At 53.1% G+C, this 12,185-nt stretch overlaps 1 protein-coding gene across 8 annotated transcripts in view; it reads left to right on the top strand.

Moving 5' to 3' along the window:
- Positions 1 to 12,185, top strand: part of RGS12 (regulator of G protein signaling 12) — a 121,703-nt gene that overhangs the window by 48,879 nt on the left and 60,639 nt on the right. The window contains exon 1 of one of the 8 annotated variants that reach the window (XM_068543511.1): positions 9,897 to 10,018. The exons of the other annotated variants lie outside the window; for them this stretch is intronic. Within the exon in view, the coding sequence (XP_068399612.1) occupies positions 9,965 to 10,018 (54 nt within the window). The 5' untranslated portion in view covers positions 9,897 to 9,964. Of the gene's footprint in view, positions 1 to 9,896; positions 10,019 to 12,185 lie in introns of those variants that run through there. 8 annotated transcript variants of the gene reach the window in all.

Here is a 12,185-nt window from a genome sequence, read left to right as displayed (position 1 = left end):
TAATTGTAGTAAAATAGAACATAGAATTTACCATTTTTAAGTGTCCAGTTCGGGGCAATAAGTACATTCACATCATTTTGCAACCATCACCCGTCAACTCCGGAAGGCTCCTACCTCCTACAGCTGAAACTCGGTGCCCGTCACTCACTCACTCACTCCCCCTCCCCTCCCCCAGCCCCTGGCACCCACTGTCCTACTTTCTGCCTGCAGGAATTTGACTTTTGTGTCTGGCTTTTTTCACTTAGTAGGGTATCTTTGCGGTTCACCCATGTTGTAGCAGCTGTCAGAATTTTTTTCCTTTTTAAGGCTGAATAATATTCCACTGTATGGATGGACCACATTGTGTTTATCCATCTGTCTGACGATGGACACTTGGGTAGCTCCCACCTTTTGGCTAATGTGGCTAATGCTGCTGCGAGTACGAGTATGCAAATATCTGTTTGAGTTCAGTAATGTTTTAAAAATTAACCATAATTTCTTACAAACTCAATAACAATTATCTGGAATAAATTGACTTCGGGATTTTTTTTTGCTTAAAACAGTGAGTTAATTTGTGTTCTGACGCTAAGCTGGAATCTTTGGCTGTTAGAGCTAGAAAGGGCCTCGAAATCACCTCATTATGCAGATGAGAAGGGGAATGGATTCCAGAGGGTTTTCAGAGAGTCCTGGGTGGGTTTTGGGGCAGCGGGGCACATGGTACTGGGAGGTGGGAGCGGGAGCGGCCGTGGGGCAGCCCTGGGGGGCCCTGAGGCTGGAACAGGCCCCTGCGCAGGGCCTTGGGGCTCTGGGGTTCCGAGAAGGGGGGTCCCCGCCAAGCCTGCATTCTCCCTTTGGGAGTTTGGCCAGGTGTCGTCTCTGCATCGCCCTGGGAGAAGGGTCTCTGCAGGGGCCTGAGCCCCGGGGGGCCAGGAGCCAGCGCGTGTGGCTTGGTGGTGGCTCGAGGTCTGCTTCCGGACAAGTGCTCCAGGCCCTGCAGTCACCATTTACTTCTCGTCACGACAGACACCAGGGGTCTGCTGTTATCTGCGTGGCTGATTGAGGGTAGGCCGGACCTCCCCTGCCCTTTCCCTCTGAGTGTCCCCATTTCATAGATGAGAAGCTGTGTGCAGGCACAGCGTTCTTTAGACCACGGACTGCAGAGCATGTGATCTTTCTATCACCTGTGAACCTCTTTTGTCAAAATAGTACGTTAGAGACATGGGATTCAATCTTTGCTACCTTTTTGCCTGAAGATTTCAAGATGTAGAAGCACAGATAACTTTAACACTCGCCTTTGGGAAGCCTGTTGAACGCCCTGTCTGTCTGTTCTTCCCTCTGTCCCACACTCTTCGGCAGGTGTGCTAGGCGGCCTCTGGGCCATCCCCGTTCCTGGGCCTCACACCCTTGTTTGGCCTCCTCCTCAGAGGCACCAGCTTTCACGTCTTGCCTTTAATTGTCCCTGCCGGGGCCTCTGCATGCGGCTGCCACCAGCCCGGCTCCTCTGCACGAGGCCAGTTCCGAGTCCACTTCCTGGGCCCTCGGGACACCGTGTCTTAGGTTGGGCCTCCTGGAGCAGACTCAGACGGAGGGCCCTCTAAACGCTGGGCGAGGAGGAGGACCCAGGAAGGACCACACAGAACGGGGCGATAAAATGGTGAATGTATCAGTCAATCCAAATGAGTGGTGACTGTGTAAAACAAGAAGAATTGTGTTTTGTTTGGTTTGAAAGTACATGAAATGAAATTACAGCCCAGCAGGATGAGCACCGGCAGAGGGGAGTGGAGGTCAGGTGTTTCTGGGTGCTTATCTCCACTAGGAAGAGGATAAAGGTGTGATTAAAATTTGATTTTTATAAGGTAAGGATGCATGTCGTAATCTCCAGGGTAGCCTAAGACAATAAAATAATAAGTACATTTTAAATTAATAGAAGGAAAAAATGGAATGATAAAAAATATTGAATTTGGAAGAAGGTGAGACAGGAGGAAAGGAGAGACAAAGGGCGAAGAGCAGGAAGGACGAGTAGGCAGGCTCCGTGAGGGGGTTCAGTCCAACTGTGCTGGTAGTTACATCAACGGTAAAGGGGTCAAATATCCCAGTTAGAAAGGAGAGACTCAGGCAGCATTAAAAGTCTGGTTATGCTGTTTGCTAGGGACACGTCAAATGGAATGAATGGAAGAATGGAGGAGGAGACACTGTGCAGTACTAATCAGAAGGCTGGTAGCGGGGCCGCACTGATCTCAAAGCGGTCTCCCAGGCAGAGCGCCCCACAGATAGACAAGGAGCCTTCGTCATGGTGAGGCAGCAGGGAGCTGCAGTTCTAAATTTTGTTTGCATTCAGTTACACAGTCTCAACATGTCTACAGCAAAAACTGACAGAAGTAGGAGCAGAATTGGACTAATCTATACTCACAGTAGGAGATTTTTTAACTCCTTGCTCAGTAACTGGCAGATTGAGCAGGAAAAGTTCAGTAAGAGGTAAAGGATCTGACCAGCCCGACCTGCTGAACTCACGTGTGCAGCACCCAGTAAATGCATCCTTCCCTCCCCGTGGAACATGCAGGAAAGCTGACCATGTGCTGGGCCGTAAAGCAAGTCTCAACAGATATGGATGTCTCTTCACCCAGAGTCTGTCCTTGGCCACAGGCAGGTGTAGCAGAAACCAGTGGCAAAGAGAAGACACCGCACTCAGGTCCAGAGTGAGAGGCTGAGTGATCTAGAGTTCAAAGAAGAATCACTGTGGAAATTAGAATATATTTTAAATGATAAAGAAAATACATCTAAGCCTGTGGGATGTAGCTAAAACTAAGCTTAGAGGAATATTTGTAGCTTTACGAGCGAATGTTAGACATGAAGGAAAGTAGGAAGTCACCTCAAGAGGTTAGAAAAAGAGCTGTAAAACAGACACAAAGGAAGTAGAAGCTGGACAATGATGAAGGTCAAAGCAGAAATTAATGAAACAGAAAACTATCAAAACAATCAGTAAAGCGGCGTTACTTCCTAACTCATTTTATGAGGCCTCCAAAACCTTGGCACCAAAACCTGAGAGACACCTTAGAGGAAAGGAGGGTTATGGGGCAGCTCACTGGTGAGAGAGGTGGAAGGTCCTAAACTACATCATGTCTTCTGGATCCAGCTGTTCATGTTTGTTCCAAGGACAGCGTTTTTTTAACATTTGAAAATCAGTCAGTGTAATTCACCACATTAACAAAGTAGAAAAATCATATATCATCTTAACAGAAGCAGGAAAGGCATTTGGTACAATTCAATATCTGTTCATGGTTAAAAATAAAACCTTAACAAAATAGGGATTAAGGGGAACGTCCTTATTAACCTGATAAGGATATAGAAAAGCCTATAGCGTGTGTCAGACTTAAGGTTTCCCTTTGAGATCGAGCGAGGAAAGATGTCTGCTGTTACCATTTCCATTTAAATGTTTACTGCAAGTCCTAGCCAGTGTACTAAGAAAGTAGAACAATGGAAGTTAAAAAACTTGCAAAGGAAAATGACAGTGTGATTATTCTCCCATGATGTGATCGTAACGTGGAAAAATCCAAAAGAATCTATGGATTCTTAAGATTAATGAGTAAAGTTTAGCAAGGTTGCTGGATATATGGTCACCATACAAAAATCAGTTGTGGACACAGTTTGAAAATGACATGTAGATTCAATGTAATTTTAACCAAAATCCCAACAACTGTTTTGTGGAACTTAAGATGATTCTAAAAATTCTGTGGAAATGCAAAGGGCCAAGTGTAGCCAAGATATTCTTGAAGAAGAATAAGGTAGGAAGACTTCCTCTATGAGCTGCCGAAACTTATTATAAAGTTAGAGAAACGTAAAACTGTGGAAGTGGCGGCACACAGATAGATGGATAGACAGATAGACAGTGGAGTAGGAGAGAGAGCAAGAAACAGACCCAGCACCTGTGGACGTCGGGCCGTGTGTGCAGGGCAGGGGTGAGTGTGGTCTTTTCAGTGGTGCTGGGCTAAGTAGGGGTCTACCTGGACAAAGAGAGTGAAAGAGAACCTGATTCTCCCTTACGCCGTGCAAGCACAGTTAATCCAGCTGTGTCGCAGATCTCCCTGGGAAGGGCAAAACGCGAGGTGGTAGGGGACAAAGTAGACGCACATGTCCGTGGTGGTGGGGAGGGAAAGACTTTTCAAGCTGAGCACAAAAAGCACTAACCATAAAGACCGAGGCTGACTCTGACTCAGCGAATGCTCGGAATCTGCGTTCACGCGAGCGCACCTTCCCTCGAGGGCACGGACGGGGGGGACACGAGTGCGGTGACCCATGGAGGCTCCTCACAACACCTACCAAAGCAAAGCGGGCAAGAGGTTCAAACAGGCCTCTGATGAGAGAGGATCCACAGTGGCCAGTGCAGCGCCGGAGAGGCTTCCAACCCCATTAGTTACCAGGGGGCAAATTGCAGCCAGTGAGGCCCACATCCCAGGAGGTCTGGCGGAAAAGACCGGCGGACGGCGTGAATGTTGGTGCAGATGTGAAGCAGCCGGACTCTTGCCGAGCACGGGGGAGTGTTCGCCGTTACTAGGGACACTGAAGACACAGGTGTCCCGAGACTCAGCATCCCTCGCGTCTGAGACGGTGTTGCGTGGACCAGGAGACAGGCAGCAATTCAAGGCAGCGTGTCGTGAGGCTCCCAAACGAGGCCACCTCTCCTACCCACAGTGTGATTGGCTCGTGCTGGAACGCCCCGCGGCTGCCTCGTGGTGTGCAGGTGTCACGGGAGCAGGTGGACACCAGAGAACGCGTCTGCACAGTTCCATCTGTGTGGCTGTGGCTCGTGGTGGCATGTCCAGCGCAGAACCGTGGAGAGAAGCGGGGACATGGCCACGCTTTCCCTGTGACTTGGTGGGGCTGCGTCGCGGGGGGCGAAGGGGGCGGGAGGGGAGGTGAGCTGGTGACAGGTGGGGGGAGGCGGGGCTGCGTGGGGGGCGTCCTCCCTGGAGGGCTCTCGAGACGGGAGGTGTGGGAGTGTCGGGTGGGTTTCTGTGAGTTTTGGTCGTGATCACGCAGATGGTCACCAAGGAGGGCGGGAGCCGAGAGGCGGGGCAGGAAGAGTGGAGTGCGCATTGCAGGCCCGCCTCTGCCTGCTGCGAGTAGAGCCAGTCTCAGAAAGAGGGCCTTGCGTTTGTGGGACATCTTCAAGGCGCCCAGGGCCTCGGAGGGGGGCCCGGGTGCAGGGGTCCCAAGCTGAGCAGTGCAGGCCTAGAAGGGAACAGTGCCCCAGCCCACTTTCCGGGAGCTGCCCCTCCCCGTCACCCACTGGAGGCCATTGACCCGTGTTGTGCGTGGAGCTGGCTGAGCCACTGCTGACTGTTGGCAGGGGTTTGTCCGCGCCTGCTCCCTCCGTCAAGGGCAGCCTGTGCTGGCTGCTCTCACCGGAGCGGGCCCAGGGGTTGTTGGCAGGACTGGCAGTGCCCGGCCTGGACAGCAGGGGGCGCTGAGGCCACGCGGTTCCCTCCCTGGCCACTTGTCCAGACTTCTCTGCTCTGGAGGGAGGGGGGCTTTGGGGGGTGGGGGCTTCGCCTGGTCCCTCTGATGCCGAGGCTGAGGGCGAGTGAGCTGCTTTACACCAGCTCCCTGAGCTATGCTGGGCTGGCCCCTGAGACTGACCCCCTACAGCAAAGGCAGCAGGACCCCGCGCTGGGCCTCAGACCTGAGACTGAGAGTCCAGTTGCCGGCTGTGGCCACTTGTCTGATTTGGTTCACTCCTTCCCACCTCTGGCTCACCTCTGGGACACTCTGGGCGATTTACAGAAGTCCCATTATCCAGGGTGAAATCTACTCAGACATTTCAAAACAAGCTCTTTTTACCCATTTCTTTCTTTTGCTGTTTTGCTATTTCTAGGGGCATTTAACTTTGAAGTTTTTGCTTATTTTTTTAAAAAAATTTTTATTTAGTTTTTTTTTTTTTGGCTGCACTGTGCAGCGTGTGGGATCTTAGTTCCCCAACCAGGGATTGAACCTGCACCCCCTGCATTGGAAGCGTGGAGTCTTAACCACTGGGCCGCCAGTGAAGTCCCAGTTTTTGCTTATTTTGGTTTGTCATATGCTAGTCTACTCTTTAAACTATTTACATAGGAAATTATCTTAATTCTCTTTAAGATCCTATTAACTCAGGAGCATATACTAGGTTTTCTCAGTACCTTGAGTGTCTCCTCATTCAGTGACTGTTTTTTGAATGCCTACTGTGTGCCGACGTTATTCTGGCTCTGTGGACAGCACTGGACAAAACTGACACCAACCCCTGCCCCGGAGGAGCTGGCCTCCCAGCAGGGATGGATGGACGTGAGGGGCGGGAGGTGGGGCACAGATGCTGCGGATGGGCAGGAGGTGGGCAGGGCAGCTTCAGGGTTTAGAAAGGGTCCCTCTGGCTGCTAAGCCGAGAGTGAACAGTAGGGGTGTTGGGGCAGGAAGGGGGACAGTTAGGATTACCCTTTGGGCCACGTGGTGGTCCAGGTGAGGGGAGGGGTTGGGGAGTGGGGGGCTTGGGCCAGGTAGATGGCGAACGGTCAGACTTCTCACCTCGGATCAGGGATGGAGGGCAGCGCTGTGGGGAGACTCAAGGGCCCCCGCCCACAGGGGTCACAGCCGAGGCCCTGAGGCGGCCGTGGGAGGCCTGGGGTGAGGAGCTGGGAGGGTAGGTGAGGCCGCGTTTCCTGAGCATCTCCCCACGGCGGTCACCATGGTCACTGTGGACCCTCCTCTGGTTGTGCCTTTTACCCACTTAGCCTCTTCCTCGGGAAGTCTGGGCATCCCTGAGCGGGGGTGCTCTGGCCCTCGCCGGCCTCCTCGCCCTCGTGAAGGGGCGAGGGGCCGGGCAGGCTGACGCAAGCCTGTCTCTGAGCTTGTCTGCGCTCATCTCCCTTGGTTACTTTGAACCTTGAGTAAAGCGCGTGTCTGTCCCCTCCAGGCCCAACTGTGCCCAGGGCTGGGCGGAAGCCTCGGGAAGCCCTGGTGGGTCCAGGGTATTAAGGAGAATGTGCCCCCCCTCCCAGGACTGGCGTGGGGCGGGGGATGGTGACTGGTGAGAGGCTCCTGGGGAGACAGGTGACTCTGCAAAGAACCCAGAACGAAGAAGGAGCTCTTTGGCCCTGAGACCCCACCTGCGGCCCCCAGCCCTGGGATGCAGCTCGCCAGGGTCCCCACTCTGCCTGGCTCCCCAGTTCCCGCTGGACGCCCTCCCCTCCCTCTCATCTGTCCCTTCTGGCCGGAACCCCTCCCCAGCACACTCCCTGAGCTGCCCTGACCCCGGTCCGTGCACCCCACAGGGACTCTCATGCCATTTTTAGCTCAGGACGGACCCCCGGGCAGGCGCGGCCCCAGGGAATAGAGGCCTCTGGGTTCCTCCAGCTGCGGGACTCTCCCGCGGGTGCTGTCGTCGGGCTTCCGGGCTGGGGAGCCCCCCACACCCCCCTGCTTTCCGGCCGTTTGCTCTCTTGTGGAGGTGCCAACAGCGTGGCTGGCCTCAGCTCACAGAGGGGGCCGTCCTGTCAAGGCCGAGCTGGGCAGCTCCACGCTGTCCGCCGCCACCAGCCTTTTCTTCTCCTGCCCGAACCAGCACTTGCTGGGTTTGTCAGGGGCTGTGCTGGGCTTTGTGGCCCCGGGTCTGAGGCCGCCGCCCCCTGGCCCCGGGTCAACACTCCCACCAGAGTAAGGAGGATGCAATGGTGGGTGTGGTTGGTGCTCAGAACGTCCTGGTCACTTGTTCCAGGAGCTCCGGGAACCTCTCTTTCCCCAGGAAGTGAGCCGGGCTCTGGGCTGCCCAGGACACCATCTAGTACCGGGGAGTCTGTGGCCAGATTCTCGCCCCACCCCTTCCTCTCCTTGCCTTACGGACAGCAAAGGAGGAGACAGAGAAAGCCTGAAGGGACAGAAGAACCCAGAGGGGACAGCTGCACGTGGACCCTGATGGTCCTGGGCTGCTTTTTGGGCTGAATGTGATAAAACACGCAAAGTGAAATTGTTCTGCTTCTGCAGGGACACATATATTTCTGTCTGAAATGATTGAAATAAAGACAAGTTTGACACCAAAGTGGTAACCTGGGCGGCTCAGCACCTGGGTGCTGGGTTTTCCCAAGGTCCTAGGGGGTTCTTTGCTTGCCCTGTGGGCGTGGCCTGTCCTGCAGTCTGTTTCCCTTCTTGGTCCCTGGTGGTCCTCTCCGGGGTCTGTCTGGTGGGCCTTTGGGGCTAGGATGCTGCTGTCCCCACTCTGGCTAGGAGGCCAGCACCTCCTCCAAAACCCTGTGGTTAGTACAGGCCCTCGGAAATCAGCAAGGAGGATGGTCAGGCCACAGAGTCACGGGCTCAACTGATCACTGTGAAAACCCCACGGTTGTCTTTCCAGAACCCTCCAGCAGGTTTTGTCTGGACATGTGCTTGTGTGCACGTGGATGGGTGCGTGTGTGCGGGTGTGTGCGGGTGTGCATGCTGGAAGGGGAGGCTGTGCAGTGGAAAGGATGTCGCTGTGTCTAGCCCCGTGTCTCAGCCCTGCAGGCCTGCAGCGCGTACCTCGCAGCTCCTCCCGCCATGACGTCTGCGTGCCCAGAGGGCCTCGTTTGTAAGGGCACCCCCCCTTTCCTTAAAGATGAGGCCCTGCCAAGGAAAGGGTTCAAAGCCCCTCCAGGACAGGCGGGCACCCGGGGACCCCGGGAGCTGGAAGGAGTGGCTTCTTGTGTCCTGGAGCCCCCCTTCCGGGGCGGGTCAGGGCGGGGGCAGCTGCACAGAGGGCAAGGCGGGGCTGCGGGTCCCCTCCCTGCCCCTCCACACAGCCCTCCCTCCCTGTCCCCCAGCCGGCCGAGGTCTCCTCCTGCTCCCTCTCCCCTCCCCCCACCCCCCTCGCTGGCTCATCACAGCCCCCAGCATCCCGCATCGGCCTGTTCCTGTGCTCCGTGGTGGCGGAGAGGGTGACCGTGGCAGCCTCTGCTCCTTCCCCTCTCCTGCTTCCGTACATTTATTGTGTGAGAAAGCCTGTCTGAGGAAGCTCGAGCCAGTGCCCGCTCGTTATCTCTGAGAGTTGTGCCCGTGCACAGGACACTCAGGCTGGCCGTGTGCGCGTTTCTCGCACGGAAAGCAGAGTAAGGTGGGCTCGGCGTGTTCCGGCTGGCCGCCTGACCCCCAGCCCCAGGCCATCATCCCTGCCCGCTGGCCCATCGGCACCACTGCACCCGCAGCCCTGGACAGGATGCGTGCCGAGGTCCTCCCGGTCTAACACGCCAGGAGCGAGGGCCATTCCTGGAGCCCCTCAGATGAGACCCAGGGCACCTGCTGTGGAGAGGTTTTGACAGGGAAGCCCCTTGGGGAGAGCAGTTTATCCCGAATGTCCAGAAAGCTAGCAGGTAGCTCTGCGGTGTTGCCTAGGTTCTGGAAACAGTTTTCTTTTTCTTTCCTTCTTCCCTTTTAAAACCAGGACCTGCCATGGCCCCCTCGCGTTCAGGTTGTGTCAGGTGTTGGGAGGCAGACAGCAGATTGTGGAGCAGGGGCCGAGGCTCCGAGACAGGTCTCAGGAACACGGCAGGTTCCCAGGGCTGGCCCCGCACACGCGTGCACGTGGAGCTCATAATAGACTCGTCAGCCTCTGTAATTAGGCGGTGCACTGCACCACGCTGCTAAAAAACAAATTCTCTGCAGCTGCTGTACTGGCTGAGCAATTACCCCTATCAGCTGAAGGTTTATTCTTCTGATTTGGTAGAGGAAATACTTTTAAAATGATCTCACAGCGTGATTTATGTAAATGGATTTTTTTTTTTTTCTTTGTACGAGACAATTGAGATAGAGTCTGAATCCCTGGCAAACCACAGCTTCCTGCAGTGTCCTGTTGCCATGGGTTACGGAGGGAGCGGGATGGAACTTCATCTGAAATGTCTTTAAACTTTCTGACGTGCACAGGCGTGTGGCGGGGCTGCATGGTGTGTTTTAGAGCTGCGTGCCTGGTGCGGGTCGGAAGTTCTCCTGTCTTAAGATGAATTTGGAAAAAGGGTTGCCAAAGGAGACTCACGTTTTAAACAGTCAGCAGGTAAGCTACTCCAGATGTTTCTCATCACTGAAACGGAATTGTTTTAAGGAAACTTGGCATCTTGGTTACTGCTTTATTTTCAGCCTGTTTAGAGAATGGTAGCTTTTAAGTGTAAACTTTGAAAATGTCTTTCTTGTGTCCACATCATGGAGCCTGAAGTGAGTCCCGTGGAGGTAAAAGCCCGGCTCTGGGACCACAGACCAACACCCAGAGCGAGGCTGGGTTGGGGGCCGGTCACACCGGGTCCCCCCCAACCTTTCGGGGGGACGCTGCCCGCATTCTAAGTCAGCCTTACAGAGAGCATCCATGTTTCCTTGTCCTTACCATAGTGATTCTAATAGATTTTGAAGATGAGTGAATTAATTTTGTTGAGATATTCAATTTCGACCAGATACCTGTATTACAACTTTTCTTACTTTTTAAATTACTGTTTTATAGCTAACATTTTCTCTTGTTTAAAATTGAAGTATAGTTTTCTTTTTTAAAATGGATTTACAATGTGTTAGTTTCAGGTGTACAGCAAAGTGATTTGGTTGCATATATCTAGCATTTTAAAGTGTAATGAGCTGGTTCTGCTTCGTATACGTACATGGGGAACTACTTACTGGAAATCGTATGGAATGATTGATTAGTATCTAAGCTTATAGAGTTGAACTTACTATAAAATGTTTTTAAAAGATTTGAGATTAAATAAAAAGAATTTTTACTTTCCTCTCGTGGCTGTGCTGTGTTGATGTAAAGGCAAAAATAAATTTAAACTATTTACAAAAGATGGTTCCTAGTTACTGGGTACCAGTTTAAATTCATTCTTTTCTGAGAGTTGTTTCATCTTAAAATGTTCTCCTGATGTCTAGTTAGAGCCTTCTGTAGAGAACAGCAGGAGGAACTACTCGCTCAGAAGTGACTGGCTTGGGCGTTGGGTTTAGGAAAATGACTGCATCGTTCCCTTTAAATAGAAAATAGAAGTAGGTCTGCTGGACAGGCCAAGAGTCATGCCTGTGAAGGAAGTGCAGGTTTTAATGGATTTTAAAAATATTTACTATGTATTTTGAAAACTCCTCGTGCTGATAAAGCTCACCTGAGAGGGTGGGCTGGCAGCTGTGATGTTCACGGGTGTGCTTGCCGCGTGCCCGCCTCTGGCCCTCTCTGCAGGAGTACTAACGTCTCCTGTCCATTCCATTTCATGTCCTGGTGGAAGAGGGAACTTGGGATACACTGTGTCCAATATATGCACCAATTGACCAGTTAATAACTTGTACATATATGTAGGCTGCATTTTCGTTCCCATGGTATATAGAAGCAAGTTTTAGAAAATGTTTTTTGAGTGAAAAAAAAAAAATCACTAGAAATCTGCCTTTTACTTGCCTACATAAACGATTTGGATTCATTTTGAAATTTTGCAAATGCTCAACCCGGCATATAACAAAATCTGGTTGGTAAGGTCATATTTTAAGCAATAGGAAATGGGCTGGGAGGTGGTAGGGCAGTGTGCAGTCCTCCGGGTCTGGCTGGCTCTGCCCACGGGCCGGTGGGAAAGGGGGCAGAAAGCGCCGTGGCCTCCAGGTCAGTCCTAGCGAGAGACGTCTCGGGGTGAAGGGGCAGTAGGGCTGGGGGGCCTGTGTGGGAAGGCCGCCCTCCCCTTGCCAGCTCTGTGCCTCCCCCGAGCCTCAGATTGTCCATTTCTACCATGGGTGTGTCACGGGAACGCTAGGGCCCCGTCCACGTGTGGATGTGCTCAAGGAAAGCCGTGACTTGTGCAGGGCGCTGTGTCTCTCGTAGCGCCTTTCATCTTGGAGAGGAGAACCCGTGAGCCTTGAGAGGAGACATCTCCCATAGCCATCTGAGAAGCGCACAGGGAAGCTGGTGGATGCGGACCCGGCAGGAACGCAAGGCCCTCACTGGCCAAATGAACCTGTCGGTTTCCCCATCTTTTAGGAATGAGGTCCAACATAAGTAGACTTTGAAATGTATCTGCCCCTTTGCCAAAGCAACGCGATCCTTCATATTTAAACCACACCACGATGGGCTGTTACAGCCTCAGGGGCTAGTAAGATCGCATTGAGGAGGCACGAGGAATCGTTGCGGGAAGAAGGAAAGCTTAGTGGGCTCCCTCTCTGGGCCGCCTTGCGGACCTCGGAGCGGCGCCCGAGCGCCCCTGCTGTGTCTG

The sequence above is a fragment of the Eschrichtius robustus genome, chromosome 4 (genome assembly GCF_028021215.1).
Source record: "Eschrichtius robustus isolate mEscRob2 chromosome 4, mEscRob2.pri, whole genome shotgun sequence".
NCBI classification, from domain to species: Eukaryota; Metazoa; Chordata; class Mammalia; order Artiodactyla; family Eschrichtiidae; genus Eschrichtius; species Eschrichtius robustus.
The sequence above is the reverse complement of the archived record's forward strand: the minus strand, read 5'-3'. Positions and strand labels throughout refer to the sequence as shown.